At 38.5% G+C, this 19,699-nt stretch overlaps 1 protein-coding gene across 2 annotated transcripts in view; it reads right to left on the bottom strand.

Annotated features, from left to right (window-relative positions):
- The window catches only part of SPATA17 (spermatogenesis associated 17), a 282,434-nt gene that overhangs the window by 222,543 nt on the left and 40,192 nt on the right, over positions 1 to 19,699 (bottom strand). For both annotated transcript variants that reach the window (XM_075530400.1, XM_075530408.1), the window contains one exon: positions 12,820 to 12,870. In XM_075530400.1, the coding sequence (XP_075386515.1) occupies positions 12,820 to 12,870 (51 nt within the window). The remainder of the gene's footprint in view (positions 1 to 12,819; positions 12,871 to 19,699) is intronic.

Here is a 19,699-nt window from a genome sequence, read left to right as displayed (position 1 = left end):
ACATAACTTTAAAAAATAATTCTGGTTTTGGGGGATTCTTTTGGTGGGAAGGGTACCCCTTGTATGTGCATCTCAGTAAAAGTGCAATGACTTATTCTGGAATTCATACCCTTTATAAGGTTATTCATAAGTAATTTTGATTCACAAAATTGAAGCCTTGCATAGTAAATAATTCACATGGAAGCATATTTCTGATATTCTTTGCATTCACCCAAGACCTAGTTGATAAAAGCAATAATAGTCCTTATTCCATATCCTTCTCAGAATCTGACTTGATGGACTGTTCATAGACTGCTGTAACAATTTTTTAATCAACTTCAAAATTTTATTTGGATATGATATTGTTCTATAATTTCCATATTCTGTTGGATCCCCTTTCTTTCCATGAACAAGAATATGCATATCTTTCACTTGGTTGGCTAGGTAGCTGTCTTCTCAATTCCTTGGGATAGAGAGTGGCCGTCTCTGGTACTGCATCTATTTGTTGAAACATTTCCGTTGGTATTCCTTCCATTGGTTTTTGCCAATGTCTCCAGTGCAATTTGAACTACTTACTTTAATTCCATTGGTTCCTAATTATATGCAACCTCTGAAAATGGTCAAATCTTTTTAGTACAGTAATTCTATGTATTCCTTCCATCGTCTTCTTCCTTGCTTTGAACAATTCATACATGTTTTATTTCATGAAATATCACTTGCCCTACTTCCTCCCGATGTTTCCTGTTTTCGTTACTTCTTTTTCCACCCTCCCTTCCTTCTAAAATCTCTACTTTGACAAATGCAGTCTTTTGAATATCATATGGTCAATTATTCCAAAGAATGCATATCTCCCTAGTAATGTTGTTCCCTAGAATTATTCTTTGGCTGAAAAGTGAGCTGTGGAATGGAGTTCAGTCCCAGATCTAAATGGTGACTATGACTATCCATAGCCTCAAGGTTCGACACATTTCTACCCAGCCAGTGAGCTTGATATTTTTTTATGATATTGAATTATGTTCCATATTCTTCAGCCACTCTGCCCGGGATCTTCTAACGTGATCCCTTTCACAGAAGTCAGTAGTGGCATTCAGGTATTACCTAGTTCTGATTTCACGATCATCAAGGTTGAGTTCCACATGGTTCATTAGTTAATTAAACTAGTAATGTCCATGCATCTGTTTGTTTGATTGATTGGTTAACTTTTTTTTTTCCCGCTCAATACAGAGACCTATCAATAGTTACATTTTAGATGTAAAAAGCACGTGCTTTTAAGACCCTAGTAGCTACTGAAGAAAGCAAGATTAACAACATGTTTTTTAGAGTCAATCATCTTCTAAGATTATGGCCCTGAGATCTTAGGGCTGGTGACTCATTCCATCAAAATGTTTGCTTATGGCTAAGAAGTTTGATAACTGACTCCTGAATGCTCTTCCTTCTCCTTTGATTCTGTTTTTTCTCAATATTTTGCCCATACAATCCTGAAAGGTTTCAATTTAAGGGCTGATATTTTTTTTCTTTCGTTCTTTTATTTTGAGAAATACCAAGTTGTGTTCCTCCATTTTGGCTTTCTAACATCAGGTCTTTGCACATTTCATTATAACACTCTAGTTTGTCTTCTCAAACTACCCTTTGGAATCAGCTCTTAAAATAGTCATTTCTTCCATTTGCGGCTCGGCCTATAAGAGCAGGTTTCAGAGTCTCTTCTAGCGTCCTCCTTGGTCTTGCCTTTTGTTCTTTCGATGACCTTTGGTCTCTTTATGTTTGATACCCTTGAGGTCATCCCATGGCTATCCTGTTTTTTTCCATCCCTTGTGTTCAATCGATTCTTCAAATTGTCTCTAAATTCAGAGGGATCTACTCAGGGTTGAGGTTGGGCTCAACTTGTAGATAAGATAAAGTTACCTGGTATGGAATTCCACAATGTCTAGCTCATCCCTTGCTCATTTATAAACGTATCTAAATCTGAGATAAGGGTGGACAATGGCGTGAAGAAGGACAAGATGGAGTGCTTGCTTGATAGAGAAGTTCAAGTAAAAGAGGGTAAGCTCCTCCGTGTCTAGCTGAGAGAAGAAAACATGGGAGCTGCCTTTGAAAGGAATCGATTTCCACCTCAATTTTGTTCTTTAGTGCTCTCTCTCTCTCTCAATCTCTCTCTCTCTGCCTTTTCCCTATTTTACAATTTCCTCCTTTACCTGTTATAAATTGTATGGTATTTTTCATACCGTGTGATGAAATAGACTAGCTCAAATCACCACATTTAAGCAGAACTGTTCACAAGAACACTTTTCCTCAAGGACAACTTGCCCACCCCCTCTCACCTGCCTCACAATGGAATGCAGGTTGGTAAGGGCCCTGAGAGCAATTCTTGTGTAAATTCCCCCTCTCTCCTTATCAAGAGATGCAGTAAGCTTTTCTCTCAGGGACAAGAGTGTTCATGCCCTCCCCTTCTAGGAGGGCAAGCTAGAGAAGAAATCCAGGAATGGGATCAGAACACAAGGCACCTGAAACTTGACCTAAACATTCTTTGGTTTTACTTCTGACAATACCACTTAGTGATCTATGTGTGTTAACTTCCTTTGTCTTCTGCTTTCTGTACTCTACCCTCCTATCTGTCCTCTACCTTTCTGTACTTCTGCTTTCTGTACTCTGAATAATATTAAAGAGGCATGGCCAGGGAAGACACTGCAGCCTGGTGAAAAGAGGGCCATTTGAACATTTCCCACTGCGGTCCATGGGAGCCTGACAATAAAGACTTCACATGATTCTAACTGGACCTTGCAGTGGTCTTCTTTTATCCAAACCTGCAACAGTGATGGTGCCCTGGTTGTATGCCCCTTCCTTTGAACTGTTAGATCATTTAATTAAGGCAGGAACTAAGTCCCCCAAATTAGCATAATATCTAGTCTATAATCAAATTTCAGTTTCTTTTTCTTGAATTAATTTTTCTATCTATCATTTTATAGCTATCTACTCTTGGAGTTATTGTTTTGTATGTAAATTCTCTCTTCATATTACTAGAAATATGATTTTAAATAGCTTACAATATTGTGATGAATCCTCACATATCTGCCACAAACTTCTGAATTTTCTAAAAGGAAGCTACATGCTGTCTTTCCTCAAACACTTTCTTAATACAGAAATGGCGAACACAAAAGAAATAATTGCTGTATCAATTTAATTTTGTTAATTTTTGTTATATAGCTATTGAGCTCTAAAAGAGAAAGGGTCAATTAAGTTATATTTTGCAAATTGGTTGTTTTAAGTGTTCTTTCGTTAAGAGGTCCTTTTGTCATTATAGATTTAAATTTCCTTAGTGAATATTTCTATGTGAACTAAAATGTATGGAGCACTAATTTCAAGTTAAATCATTCAAAATAAGCATTATAAAAGGTGGGTTGAGACACCCCAAGTTTCAGTAGAGTATCATAAATTGATGTGACTGACCATAACATACACAAGATTTCCAGCAGAGTGTGACTTCTGAGAGGCCATGCACGAGAGAGGTATCCTTGATCAGAAGAACTGTATCCTGAGCATTTCTGAAGCTGAATTGTTATCTACTAACTTCCCTAGTAAACCCAAGAATTGTGAGCATTGGCTATGAGGTCTGTGTGTCCATTGCATTGAATTATCACACACAGCAAAGAAGCAGAGAGATATGCCTTGTGTGAGGTGTTTGGTGTAAGAATTGGCAACGAAGGTTGAAAAGTTAGGCATATAAACTGCATCAAAAAAGAAAAGTTAGGCATATCTGACCTCCAACGCATAGGATCAACCTTGAGTGAAGTTGAGTTGGATTGACTTGGCCCCTTGTAAAGACATGGGAGGTCAGCGATCATCTCCACACCATTCTTACATGAATTACATCAATTACATTTATAGTTCTTTAAAATACTGGAAACTTTAACTATTACCATGTATTTCATTCCTCCAGTATCTTTGAAATGGAGAGGGGGAAAAATGAGGACGTAGATAATATAAGAAGATAATATAATATAATATAATATAATATAATATAATATAATATAATATAATATGATAATATAAGTCACACTATGACTTCTTAGTGTCTGCAGTGACATCATATTGCTTCAGCAGTGCTAGGGAAGACACGTAAATAAGCACTTTTCATGGCCACTAGAAGGGACACAGGTTTTCAAATTTCACTCTTTTTAAATTCCAAAGTCTGTGTACATACCAATTTGGTATCATTTCTTGAAGACAAGCATATTCTATGAGTTAAATTTTAAAAAGAAGGATTAGCAGTTTAAAATAGCTCTTTCATAAAAAATATTTTGGTCTTTTAATAAAGTTTTCATGCCCTGATCTTTTCCATAAAAGTTTTAAGGTTCAAAACAGGATGGTGAAGAGCAACTGCAACCAGTACAGATGGTTGGGTGATGAACCCCATTTGATGTGCATCTTGAATTCCAAGTAGGAGGAAAAAAAGATTTTTTTCTTTCACTAAAAGTATTTCCATATAAGATTATAATGGATAATAAATAAAGGAATCTAGTCTTTGATACATCCTACTTAGTGGGTCCAATCAGCATAATGTCATCAATATAATTGACTAGTGTAACATTTTGTGGAAGAGACAGATGATCAAGCACCCTTTGGATTAAATTATGACACAGGGTGGAAAAGTTGATGTACCCCTGGGGGAGAGTTGTGAAAGTGTTGTTGCCCCTGCCAGGTGAAGGCAAACTGCTTCTGGAAGTCCTTCAAGACTGCTATTGAGAAGAAGGCATTGGCCAGATCAATAGCTGCATACCAAGTACCAGGAGAAGTATTAATTTGCTCCAGCAATGAAATCACATCTGGAATGGAAGCTGCAATTGGAGTCATCACCTGGTTAAGTTTACGGTAATCTACTGTCATTCTCCAGGATCCATCTGTCTTCTTTACAGGCCAAATAGGTGTGTTAAATTGGGATGTGGTAGGAATCACCACCCTTGCATCTTTCAGTTCTTTGATGGTGGCACTGATCTCTGCAGTACCTCCAGGAATAAGGTACTGCTTTTGGTTTACTATTTTCCTAGGCAATGGCAGATTTAATGGTGTCCATTTGGCCTTTCCTACCATGATAGCCCTTTTTCCACATTTCAGGGATGCTGGGGCCCACTTCACAAACTTGTTCCTGTGGTTGTGGTAAAGGGTATGTCCTCAGGACACCGCCTTTTTGAGTCTGTAGTGTTGGCCTTAGGGATATAATCTGAAAACCTAGCAAACTCACTACCATTGGGTCAATTCCAATTCTCAGAGGCCCTACGGGTATAGTAGAATGACCCCTGTGGATTTCAGAGACTGTAAACCTTTATGGGAGTAGAAAAGTCTCATCTTTCTCCTGTGGTGTGGCTGGTGGTTTCAAACTTCTGACCTTGTGGTTAACAGGCCAATGTATATCCCACCATGCCACCAGAGCTTCTATAGAGATTTCATAACCTGAGTATTCTTTTGGATAGTGAGATTTTTCAACCTAAGTCATCCATTTCTGTAAGCAAGGAAAGTATGTACATTGAATTGTGATGCTTAAATTTAGACTTCATTAAATCTAAAATTTCTAGAGGGAAGTATACTACCAGTAAAGGTATTTATAAGTTATTAAGAGCATGAGGTCGGTTTTCCTAGATAAGCATGTATAATTGTTAGGTTTTGCATCAACTCTGGTGGTCCAGGATTCTGAATAGTGAACACCTCGCTATCCATCATGATGTGATCTAACATAATATAATCACCTCCATAATGGAACTTCTGTCAGCAGTCAATCAATTGTAAAATTAGTGTGGGGTGCAGCACCTTTATTCAGATCACATCATGATCCAATCAACTGAAAGAAACTTTTTTGGAGAGTGTGGCTTAATTTTAATACAAATAGAGAAAAATTGTTTTATTTTGCTGGGTCTGAGTCTTACATCTGACTCATCAACTGTTGGAGAATTGCCAAAATATGACATCAAAAGCCTTCGGAAGACAATCAAATACTTCATGAGATTTCAGTTCATTCATTGTTTTTGACATTTAGAATCACTGTTGTATGAGACACCTCAATTAACTGGTCTAATAATAATGTATCTGGTGCTCCTTTTCTACATCCCAGCTCATTCCATAGTGCCTAGGGTATAAAGGACTGTAAGCAGCCATCATGGCACTCCAACTGGCCTTGATACACTTGGAGCAACAGAGAAAGAAGGAGAATCAGGTGAAGAGGAGGAGAGAATTTCACCCATGAACAACCGCCCCCTTTGTCATGAGATCAGAAAACTATGATGGTGTGCAGCTACCAGTACTGAACATTTTGGTATAAGATTCAATAGAATAGTTGTGGTAGTTATGAAACCTCGTGTCAACTTGAGGATATTAGCCTGTCAATCAGGTCAAAACCTAAAGATGCTTTCTTGTGGGCATGGCCTTCTCATGAGGATTCTGGGAACTTCCTCTCTCTCTGCCTTCATCTTCCTGTTGACAAGCTACACAGTGACTTTCTGAGACCTGCAAGAGCTCTCTGCTTCACCTTCCTGTTGAAGAGACACACTTGGAGAATGGAAGGAGCCATGTGGATACCCACGTCAGTGCTGGCATGCTTCCACTGTCATTGGATCCACACGACTTTGCACCCACCGACCTGTGATCTTCCTGCAATTTGCATCATTGCATGTGACTGCATCAGTCAGAAGAAGAATTTTTTTGACTAGTATTGGACTTATGGGCTAATATTGGACTTGTTCTGGATTGGGCTGGAATGTTCCCTTAATATATAATTACTCTTTAATATAAAGCTTTCATATATGTGTGTATATTTATGTATGTATGTATATAACCAACCCAGCCTCACACAAGAATCTTGATTGAAAGGGGGAAAGAACAGAACTTCAGATTATTATAGAATGCAGGACTTCTGGAGTTATGTAGGTTAAATAAACTCCTGACATAAATGTTCAACCTAAAATCAAAAAGATTCCCTGAAGTCTTCATAAAACCAAATAGTCAGTATAGCTTAACTAGTAAAGAATATCTGGCGTGAGGTTTGTGCTCATTAAGATCTTCCTATATTGAATCAAATTGAAACAGCAAGTAGAAACATTAGATATGACCCTTAGGGGACACTGAGTTTTCATTAATGTCAGACATTCAGTTCAAAAAAAGAGGATGAGTGAGAATATTTGTACAATGTTAAGAAAGTAATCAGCATCGCTACATTGTAGATGCTAAGAGTAGGCATCCCCTCCATGGAAGTGAATTTGGGGAATACCCCTGGTCTCATGAACTCTTGTATGCCTACTCTGTTTAACAGGGTCGCGACAAGTCAGAATCAACTAGATGGCACTGGACTGAGTTTGAATTTTGGTATGACTCGCCTTGTCATAGACAATGTTGTGGGTGGGTGGGGACATTAGTGAGCTTTATCTAAGTCATAAAGGGAAGAATGCAATAAGTTTTCTTGGAACAAAAAAATCCCTGTAGAGGGATTGCTTAGCCTTTGATGTTTTTCAGGATCACATGGCTCCAGTAAAGTTCAACATTGTCAGTAGATATAAATGAAAGACATATTGACTATTGAATAACTATTAGGAAACGGATATTTTAATATGACATTGAAAGAAGTAAATTATGGCTTCCACGTGACTTCTGTATTGCTGCAGACTTCTTATACATGCCTACTCCAGTAAAGGCATCATAATTGGAAAGCAGATTGAGACTCAATAAGAAGATTTAGGGTAATTAATACACAACAGCATGCATTTTTTCCACTTCTATTTTCTGAGCATTCATCTCCCTGGAGATCTAGGGTCATTAACTTGATCATTAACTGGGGTTATCTTGGTCATTAACTGCTTTGGGTTTTAATTATCTATTGTCTTTTCATTTGGAGATTCATCTGACATTTTTCTACAAACAAAACAAAAATCTAACAGTGTTTTGAACTCAGAGGTTAAGTCTACAGCAGAGCTGTACACAAATAAAAATCTCCTAAATTCTTATTAAAAGAGCCAATTATTTTTCTATATGAATATTGCTGAAATGGGTGAATAGTGCTCACTGCAGCCTGAGTACCTGTCTCTGGCTCAGAAAAAAAAAAGCAAGATGATCTACTTCTTTCTCCCCCTACCCACCCACACAACACACAAACAAGGATACAATAAAGAGATAGATGATTGATAGATGGGCAGTTATATGATGGATAATAGATTGACTGACTGATAGATAATAGTTAGATACCTATATAATTGAGTATGAGCCAACCCGAATATCAGCTAGACACCTAATTTTACCACAAAACTGCATTAAAAATGTGCTGAAACAGCTTACGCACAAGTATATATGGTAGATAGATAAACTAGATCCACTGTCATTGAGTTGATTCTGACTCATAGTGACCCTATAGGACAGAGGAGAATTGCTTCTTGGGGTTTCTAAGATAATAAATCTTTATAAGAATAGACAGCCTCATCAAAGAACAAAAAATTATATATCATCGTATGCTCAACTCCCAGATACGATCCCTGAAGACAAATGTGTACATAAGCAAATGTGGTGATGAAAGCTGATGGTGCCTGGCTATCAAAAGATATAGTATGTGGCGTCTTAAAGGCTTGAAGGTAAACAAGCAGCCATCTAGCTCAGAAGCAACAAAGCCCACATGGAAGAAGCACACCAGTCTGTATGATCACGAGGTGTCAATGGAATCAGGTATCAGGCATCGAAGAACAAAAAATCATATCATTGTGAATATGCAGAGTGGGGACCCAATACATACCTGTGCCAGCATCTGGACATCCCCTTACAGAAGGGCCGTGGGGAGGAGAGGAGCCAGTCAGGGTATAGTGTAGCATCAGTGAAGCATACAACTTTCCTCTACTTCCTAAATGCTTCTTCCCCACCCACTATCATGATCCCAATTCTACCTTACAAATATGGCTAGACCAGTGGATGTACACTGGTACAGACAGGAAGTGGAAATACAGTGAATCCAGGGTGTATGATCCCTTCAGGACCAGTGGTGAGAGTGGCGATACCTAGAGGGTAGAGAGAGGGTGGGTTGGAAAGGGGGAACTGATTACAAAGATCTACATATAACCTCCTCCCTGGGGGATGGACAACAGAAAACTGGGTGAAGGGAGATTTCAGACAGTGTAAGATATGACAAACTAATAATTTATAAATTTTCAAGGATTCATGACGGAGGTGGTTGCAGAGAGGGAGGGGAAAATGGGGAAGTGATGTCAGGGGCTTAAATGGAGAGCAAAAGTTTTGAGATCGATGAGGACAATGAATGTATAAATGTGCTTTACACAATTGATGTATGTATGGATTGTGATAAGACTTGTATGAGCCTCTAATAAAGTGATTTCAAAAAAAAGAATAGACAGCCTTATCTTTGTACCTGGGAGTGGCTGATAAGTTTGAACAGCCAAGAAAACTTCTTATAGTTAGAAAGAAGGTAGATAAATAAGATATTGGAGATTGCTCTTGGGCTAGGTTCCCAGCATATTCCTACCTGTAGCAGAAAACTTCTTTCTAAAAGCAGTGCATATAGTGAGGATAATGTGAATTTATCTGGAATAGTTCCAGAAAAGAGGGACTTCCAGAAAATGATATTTTTTATTGTCTGTCCCAAGAATAAAATATGTTTTGGGTAGAAATAAAAACTAAGTGATTAATGGAAAAGAATATAATAGGGTAATGTGTTAATCCAGGTTGACTAGAGAACCAAATTAATAGACACTCATAGGTGTGTAACAAAGAGGTTTATATAAAAGAGCAATTGTATACTGAGAAAACATCCCAGCCCAGTTCAGAACAAGTCCATAAGTCTGATATGAGTCCATATGTTCAATACTAGTTCAGAAATTCCTTTTTAGACTCATGCACCACATGCAATGATGCTGAATTCAGGAAGATCACAGGTCAGTTGGTAGAAGGTCTTGTGGATCCAGTGGCAGTGGAAGCATCTCAATGCTGGCATAATGCTCCATGTGTCTCCTCCAGCTCTCTGAGTATCTCAACAGCAGGAAAGGGAAGGCAGAGAGAGTGTGTGTCCTACCTCCAGGGTAGAAGGCAGGAATTCCCTGAATCCTCAGGAGAAGGCCATGCATACACAGAGGCATGATTGGCTATGACCTGATTGACAGACTAGACTCAACTCCTTTGCCCAAATTGACAGGAGATTATGTAACTACCACAGACCACTCCTTGTCAATTTGACACTTTGATATAACTCTTTAGCCATATATAATTTTAAACAAAACTATAAAACAATATCTATACCTAAAAGGATAATATATGCCAGTCTCATTTAAATATAATATTCTATAAGCGAACAAAACAAAAATATTCTATGCCTAACAATTGCAGCTAAGTGAACACCTACACCATAATCCTATAATCCTATGAATATATTCCCTCACCTATGAATGTTAGTATACCAGCCACTTCATGCCTTTATCTACCCCATTTTGTGTGTCCAAGTTCTATATGTTCGCTTACATTAACCCAGTACTCTGAGGGGCAAACGTGTTCTTGATGTGAGGAATCTTCATTTCAGTTGGAATCATGTGGGTCCACATCCATAAGCAAAGTAAAATCGGAACAGCCTGTCCATACAGTTAGAAGCAATAAGCATAAGCACCAATTCACAGGCTAAAAACTTTTTCCTTCATCTGGTTGGGTTCTGGTAAACTCCATGTGAGCCATTCCCTTAGACCATGGGCACTATCACAGATTTTCAACAACTCTAAGCCCCTTGTGCTAGGTCATGAACTTCAGACCAGGCCACCTTCTCTCATCTTCTCTAGTCCCTATGAACCAGGTTCAAGGGTGTCCGTGGCCAGATTCAACCTGTGTCTATATTGCTGCATCTCTCACTTCCACTCAACAAGTGGATCCAGATGGTCACCTAGCAAGCATTTCAGACTGCCACAGTCTCCCTTTAATGCTCAGTCCTAGAGAGGAGAATGTCTTCGTGGCTCCAAATTTTTTCCAGCTTCTGGCACAAACCACTAACTCAAACAAAAAAAATAGCCAAGGGGTTCTTGTTTTAAAAATCTTTTAACAGCTCCCTTGGCAAGTCTCTTCATCTTACAATGTCCTGAATACTCGAGACACTGGGCGGGGCTTAGCTTTTCAGAGCCTTCTTTGAACCCATTTAAGATTCAAATTGGTTGCTGAAATAGTGAGCTTAAAAACTCTCTATACTTCCCAATAATCATTTCTGGCAATCATTATATCAATAACAGTAGTCAAAAGAAAACAGTATAAACCTAGTACAGTCAGATCCTAAACTCATTCTTAAAACAGTCAAGTTCAGTCCTTAGCTATCTTATCTTAATCCTCATCTAAACTATTCCATTGATAATTTATGGCTTTAGGCATCAAGCCAGGGCCTTCTATCAGCCATTTTGACCTTCTGTCAGCCATTTTCACTAAGCAACATGGTCTCTGAGAAAATTCAAAGGGTGATTTCCCCTCTTGAGCTCAAAATATACATCACATTCATGTTTGCCATTTCAAACAGGAATAACCAAAGATGACAACCAAACAAAATAATCAAAACTTTAACTTCCCATATTCTTTCCAGTAAACTGTACGGCCATATCTGACTTCTGGCTAGCCAAAGAACTACCAGGAGGCAGTGGTCAAATAAGCATCCACTCTCCATCTTTATGATTTGGTTCTCCAGTATCCCAGGCTCGGTACCATAATGTGTTATTGTGGGTTGACTAGGAAATACATTCATAGATAGTCATATGTGTAGAACAAAGAGCTTTATATAAACGAGCAATTATATATTGAGAAAACACCCGAGCCCAGTCCAGATTAAGTCTATAAGTCCAATAGTTCATATGTCCAATACCAGTCCATAAATTTCTCTTTAGACTCATGCAGCATATGCAATGGTGTTGAATGCAGGAAAATCACAAGCCAGTGGATAGAAGGTGTTATGGAGACAGTGGCAATGGAAGCCTCTCCACAGTGGCATGGGTCTCCATGCGTCTCCTACAGCTCTCTGAGTGTCTTAACAGCAAGAAAGGGAAGGCAGAGAGAGAGAGACTGTCCTGCCTCCTGGGAGGAAGACAGGAGTTCCCACAATCCTCAGGAGAAGGCCATACCCACAAAGAGGCATGATTGACTATGACCTGATTGACAGGCTAGACTCCACCCCTGCACTCAAGTTGACAGGAGATTATGTAACTGCCACAGGTAACATATGATTTAAGGCCATAAGTAAATATTACTTAATGTCTCATTGCTAGTAGTTTAGCAATTAAGATACTAGCATCTATTTGTAAACACACGTAAAGATCTTTTTGTGGAGCACATTCCCAAAGTCTGTGTGCCACCCCAGTTGAAGCTCCATAATCATTAAATTCAAATGTGTTAGAGAAGTAAAACATAAAAAATGAGCACAGAAATGAAAGAAACAAACTTCTAAGCTGGAAGCTGATTTTATTACTGTTAAATCATATGACTAATTTCTAATTGATTTATATTGGCCAGAAATCTTCTATTCTAAAGCCTGTTCATCTATTTATCACAATATTCTTTACGACATATGGAAACTAATACATTGTCTCATTAATACTTACTCTTTCTCTAGTTATAGCTCAGAAACATTTTATATTCTAAAGCATAAGTACAATTACACATTTTACATTTTACTCCAATTTTTAATACTGCCAAGATTATTTTGTATAACTCACTTTTTAACTGTGTACCCTTTCACTCTTTACCATTAGCATATCAATCAAATTTATATTATTCTGGTTTGCTCATTCTATTAAAAGCAAATTCAGGGCACAATTGACTTTTCATTTGTTTAACAAGTGAAGAAATATTTACCCTGACAGCCATTGTATTGTAGAGATTCATCTTCATAGTATAATATGCTATCTGTGAATCAAGGGGGGGAAAAAGATGGCATACATTTCAGTTACACAAAGACAATGCAGCCTATTTTTACATATAAAAGATAAGAATCTTTATACATAATACATTATAAGAGTTCTAGGCTTAGAAAAAAATGAAATCAAACTTTGTACTGAAGAGATAGGCTTCCTAATACATAATGAAGGCTTACCCAGAAAAATCTATGGTAGTCAAACTAGGAGCTAATGGAGATATATGATCATAAAATGCTCTCCGCTGAGTTTGATAATCAATGGTGCTCTACTGGGAATAGAATAACAAAGCAGAAATATTCACAAGTGCTGGTGACACGTAGTATTGTATGATTTATTCACTGGGGTTCTCTTAGCCAAAACTCACAGAAACATAAAAGGAATTCATATTTCAAGACGTCTAGTTTAATGAAAAATTCAAAGAAATGCTGTCTTCAGTTGAAATCGTTCAAGGATATGGATGCAGTGATGGAGTAAAATTGTGCCTTCCAACCATCTGTACAAAATGTTATGTACTTAGCTGCCTCGTGCGTAATCCTTGGAAATTTTGTTTCATTTAATATTCATTTTAACTCCATAAAATCATAAAAACAATGATATGTTACAGCAAATCCCCTGATAGAGTAAAGACTTCCTAGAGTCTTGGTTTCTTTCTAGAAAAGATGCATTCATCTATTAAAATAGAAATTTCTGTTATGGCAAATATCCATTTAGCAATCCGGCTTATTTCAGTGGAAATACTGCTTTAAGAAAAGCTTCCACATCTGTTCTATCTTTTAATTAAAAGTATAAAATTAACATAATTTATAACAACACGATAAACAGTAAAAGCAATGAAATGCATGCAAAGTTTATTTCACCACAGTCATTTGCATCCATTTTTATTCGGCTAAAATTCATTCCAGCAATACCTCTTCAGACCAGGTATTGGGAGTTGTGTTTCAGACAAACATCAGAGAAAAAAGCCTAAGCTTATAAGCTTATATATAGGGGTTCTCTTCCCTGTGATAAAAAGAGGAGTTCATCTAAAAGGGGCTCGTTCTAATTAGTGCTGTTTGAATTGCCTGGTCTGATCCAAAGCAAATTGTCTGTGGAGAGCAGCAGGATTGGATTATTTATCAACAGTCTGAGCAATTAAGAAACAGTTGGCTGCAATATGTTATTTACAAATGAACACAATGATGTTACTTCATTTTAAATTCTTTCTTCATCATCTCAAGCAAACCATAACTCCCAGCCTTTGAGGTGAATTGAAAACATTTACATTAATCTTCCATTTCTTCACATCATTGTGAGTTGGACAATGCCATTGAATATGCTTATGAAGAAGTATGTACTGGCAGTTACATACTTGAAAAAGTTTGATTCAGAAAAATGTGGGTGTTTTTTCTTTGTATCTTCATCACTGTTTAGCTAGCAATAGAGTGTGTATGAGCTTTTGACACACACACACACACACACACACACACACATACACACAAACACATACCCCTCAGTCCTCACCCCCCACCCCAAGTTTCATTCCTGCTCCTGCTCTTGCATCTGTGTGGGCAGGACTTAAATGATTTCCATTTTTAAAAAATATAAAATGGAATGTTACATATGGCCTAAGAGTTGTTGAAAACAAAAATAATCTGAAGTGTTTAAAGTTCTTGGGGCATAGTGGATGGACATTCTGAAAGAGATCGTTTGTGGCTGAAATTTTTTCAAAATGTGAAAAGGCCAAATGTCGTTTCGTACTAAGAAAAGAGAGAGTTATAGCTTTGGGGCCTTAGAATTCTCAATTCTGTCGCCAAACTGAGAAACTACTTTGATTCTAGCATATTTGCATGGGAAATACTTACTGATATAATATTTTTATTCCCAATGCAACAGTCCAGATACTTTGGAAAGTGTATAAAAAACATGGATAAATGCGATCTGTGTGTTTTCATAAGTTGTCTAACAGAACACTCTTTTGTTGGTTGGCTATCATTATTTTATTTATTAATTTTCGTTATTGAGCACATGCCAACTTAACCATGTTTTCATCTACTACGCAGGACCACTGACTAGTGCCGCGTTGTTGACCCATCCTCAGCTCCCTGATCCAAACTGTTCCTCCTTCGTCAATATGCAGTCATAGCCCAGACTTTTCCTACCGAACCTTTCTGAGTTGCTGTTGTCAATGAGACTCCTTACAGATAGTTCTTTAAAAGAGATCAAGACAGACGTTCTTTTATAAAAACAATTTTATTGGCATACACTTCACATATCATGCAATTTGATTGTATTAAGATTTGTGCAATCGTTATCACAATTTCTGAACATTTCCTTCTCATAGGCTTTGTTAGCAGCTCTCCAGCCCCCTCCTCCCACCTAATTCTCCCCTGCCATGCCCCTAGGCTATTAGCAAGCCATTTCCTGTCTCTATAGATCTCCCTATCCTGGATCTCATATACAGAAAATCATACAACACAAAAACAGGAAACAAACGAACAAAAAAACACCATCAACAATGACTTCAATCAAAAAGAAAGTGGTAAATGTCAGAAACTGAAACAACCTTAAAATGGGTCAAAAAGGAGATACGATGAAAAAGTATTAATTACCTTTTAATTGAACTACCTATGCCATAATAGGCTTTATTGTCTGCTAGCAAGGCTGTTCACATCCCTGGTCTATGTTCAGAGAGGATTCGCTGGAGGATTAATCCCTGTGGGGACCCTGTACATGGATTCTGGGCTTCCACTGTCATCCAAAGCATTCTGCACACTGGGTCTTCACAATTGTAGTTCTGATTTAATGATCTCCTTCCCTCCTTTGGATTTGAATTTTATTATTTACAATCATATCACACAGTCAGGGATGCTTCTTCCATGTGGACTTAGTTGATGACTCACTTAGATGGCTGTTTCTTTGAAGACAAGCCTTTAAGATCCCACGAGCTCTTTTTCTAATAGCGAGGCATCTCTGTTTCTTTACCTTACACTTTTTTTCTTTACCATGCTATAGCACCCACATCTTTCATGATGTCTTCATGAGGGTGAGCTAGTAAGCAGGACCATGTCATAAGAACTAATTTTTCTAAGACTGGGGCTAAAATTAAGTGTAAAGGCAGACATTCTTACATTAGTTAAGGTACCTATGGTTTGGTTTTCGGAAGACAGCAGATGATGTTTTTGGTTTAAGATTTAAAGATTATCTCAGGACAATAGGTTCAGGGGTTCATCCAGCCTCAATTGTTCCACAAAGTTAATATTCCCCAAGAATTGTAAATTTTTTATGCATTGTCCCTCTTTTGATCAAGTATCTTTGATCAATACATTCAGTGATGGTATCCAGGCGCCATCCAGTTCTTCAGTTCTCTGCATGACAGCGATCTTATTAGTGTTGGAAATGTATTTTGACACTTGTAATTTTTATAAGATTTTATAAAAGTCTTCATGTGCCCACTCTGAGCAATGATTATACTACTACTGATCCTTCCAGGCACATCAATAGTGGCAGCACAATTTATATTAGAGCTCTTTTTTTGTTCTTCTTTTTCTTTTAATTCTGTCACAAAGATTTTTAGTTTTCTTCTCCACCCCATGGAATTTTATAGCAAAGCAGATTGTAGTTAATTGTTACTAAAGAAAAAAGAGGAACAAGTTGATGCAACTTCTCAGCAGACAAATGCTAAAATATTTCCCTTCTAGGGCTTAATTTCTATTACATCACCATTGAGATACCAAGTCTACACTAATGGATAAAACTAAAGATATCAAACTTAAAAAATCAAGCATAAAGGAAGTTTTTGTTGTAAGAGGAACATGGTGCTGAACTCTAGTTATTCTCCAATAGTCTATTTTGAGGAAATAAAGGAAATGGAAGAGGGAGGGGGGGGGAAGAGGAATAGGAGGAAAAAGAGAAGGTACACTTCGTTTATGTTAGTGGAGCAGGAAGTGCTTTGGGCATAAAAAATAGCATTTGATTTATAACTCATCCTTTGTTAATGGTATGGCTTTTATCATATCACCTAGCTTGAGTTTTAGAAAGTTTTCCTAGAAGATAAATTCCTTTAAAAATATCTAATGAATTTTGTGAATGGTCAAAATCCCTGAGGAACTGGTGCCAGGCTAGCTATTCAATGAACTCACCAGTGACCATACTTGTTATCTGTAAATAGTGTCCTTTCTGATTGATTAGTCATTAGGACATTAAGTCATGCCTGGCTTTCAGGCGAGGAGTTTACAACCTGAATTTAAGATTTTTAAAGGGTAGAACATTTCTAGTTGAAGACAAGATCCAGGGAGAGAGTAAAATGACATATAGGTCATAAAGGTTGAGATTGGGTCATTGGATGAATAGGAAAACTCAGCGGAACAGCAGGAATTCTGATGGAGAAGACATCTGGTCCTGATGAAAAGACTGAGGGTTTGCACTCCTTCGTGGTTTCCCCCCCTTAACCACCAACAGCTAGTGTGGCATAGAATCTATTCCAACTCCTAACGACCCTAAAGTACAGAGCAGAGCTCTCCACAAGGTTTCCAAGGCTGTACATCTTGGGGCTGATGGCATTAGCAGCTGTGCATGAAAGCACTGCACCTCTCTCTCTCCTTTCCACCTGCCAATGAGTCAATTCCAATTCAGAAGTGACCCTAGGTAGAAATTCTAAGGCTTTGTACATCTTTTCAGGAGCACACAACCCCCATTTTCTCCCACCCAGCTTCTGGTGAGTTTGAACTGCCGACATGGTGGTTTACAGTGCAATCCTTACCAAAAATCACCACCGGGTTCCTTCTCTCTCTTTTAATGATATAAAACATTCCAGCTTACTAGTTACATTAACCAGACCACTTAATACTCCTTGACGTAAGCAATTAGAAGATAGGACAGGTCTGAGTTTTAAGCAACCAACAAGAACAAAGCAAACCATTCTCATCAGTCAGTTCCTATTCCTAGTGACACTACAGAACAGCGTAGAACAGCCCCACAAGGCTTCAAAGCATGTCTGAAAATCTTTGGAAAGCAGATTGCCACATCTTTCTCCCACAGAGTTGATTGTGACATGAAATTGCCGACTTGGTGGTTTTGAACCACTGGACTTTTGGTTGGCAGAGAAGCTCCTTAAAAAAAAAAACTTGATAAAAGAAATGCTTTATAAATTAATCTAGCAGAAGTGTCCAGCATGTTCTACATGTATGAAGAATGACAGGTGTGTAAAACTAAAAGCAGTTCAGTCATGGGAAAAGAAGACAGAGCTCACACACTAATTCTAGAAATAATAAGTGAGAAAGAATGAAATCATAAGTATAAAATAGGAAAAACAAACATATCCACTAGTGAAGTTGTGTGTTCTGAAGTTTTAGTATGAGTAGACTAAAGAAACAAATTCATGTACACTCATATGTATATAAGACAGAGCTGTATATACAAGAGCAATTGGTGAGGGGATGGGAGGATTGGTAGGGAGTGACCAAGGACAAGGTAACTGAGAGGAATTACTGAAACCAGAATGAAGGCTGAACATGGTAGTGGGACAGGAGGAAAGCGTAAGGAAATAGAGGAAAGGAGTAGGAGGCAAAGTGCAGAGAAGCCTAAATATAGACATGTACATATGTAAATATATTTATGATTATGGGGGAAATAGACCTATGTGCATATATTTATAGGTTCAGTAGTAGGGTAGCAGGTGGATATTGGGCCTCCTCATGCACACTTTCTTAATACAATAGCACCTTGCCCAGCTAAACGGTCATTCCATGATACCCACCTTCCCGACATGATCACTGAAGACAGACATGCGTATAAGCAAATGTGGCGAAGAAAGCTGATGGTGCCCGGCTATCAAAAAGATATAGCGTCTGGGGTCTTAAAGGCTTGAAGGCAAACAAGCGGTCATCTAGCTCAGAAGCAACAAAGCCCACAGAGAAGAAGCACACAGCCTAAGCGAATACAAGGTGTCAAATGGACCAGGTAGCAGACACCAAGGAACAATCATTGTGTGATCACCTTCCTCACATAAATGCTGAAGACAAATATGTGCATAAGCAAGTGTGGGGAAGTAGGCTGATGGTGCCTGGCTATTGAGAGATGTAGCATCTGGGAAGTTAAAGGCTTGAAAGCAAACAAGCAGCAATCTAGCCCAGAAGCAACAAAGCCCACATGGAAGCAACACACCAACATATATGATCGTGAAGGGCAGAGGAGACCAGGTCTCAAACAACAAAGGCAGGGGGGGTGGGGCGGGGAATCACATCACCGTGAATGAGGGAAGTACATGATGGAGACCCAATGTCCATCTGTAGACAGCTGGACATCCCTTCCAGAGGGGTAGTGGGGAGGAGATGAGTCACTCAGGGTTCATTGTAGCAACAACGAAACTCAAAACCTTCCTTTAGTTCTTGAATGCTTCCTCCCTCCCAATTATCATGACCCCAATTCTACCTTGCGGACCTGGTTATACCAGAGGATGTACAGTGGTGCAGTAGGGATCTGGAAACACAGGGAATCTAGGATGGATGAAGGCCTCGGGACCAGCGGTGGGAGTGGCAACACCGGGAGGGAAGGGGGTGTAGAAAGGGAGAACCGATCTTGGGGATCTATGTGTAACCTCCTCTCTGGGAGATGGGCAATGGGAAGGTGGGTGAGGGGAGATGCCGGGCAGTGTAAGATAGGATAAAATAATTATAAACTATTCAGGGTGCAGAGGGAAGAGGGGAGCGGAGAGGGAGGGAGAGGGAAAAAAAGGAAAATGAGCTGATTCCAGGAACCCAAGTGGAAGGCAAATTTTGAGAATGGTGAGGGCAACGAATGTATAAGGGTACTTTACTCAATTAATGTATGTCTGGATTGTG

The sequence above is a fragment of the Tenrec ecaudatus genome, chromosome 1, assembly GCF_050624435.1.
Source record: "Tenrec ecaudatus isolate mTenEca1 chromosome 1, mTenEca1.hap1, whole genome shotgun sequence".
NCBI classification, from domain to species: domain Eukaryota; kingdom Metazoa; phylum Chordata; class Mammalia; order Afrosoricida; family Tenrecidae; genus Tenrec; species Tenrec ecaudatus.
The sequence above is the reverse complement of the archived record's forward strand: the minus strand, read 5'-3'. Positions and strand labels throughout refer to the sequence as shown.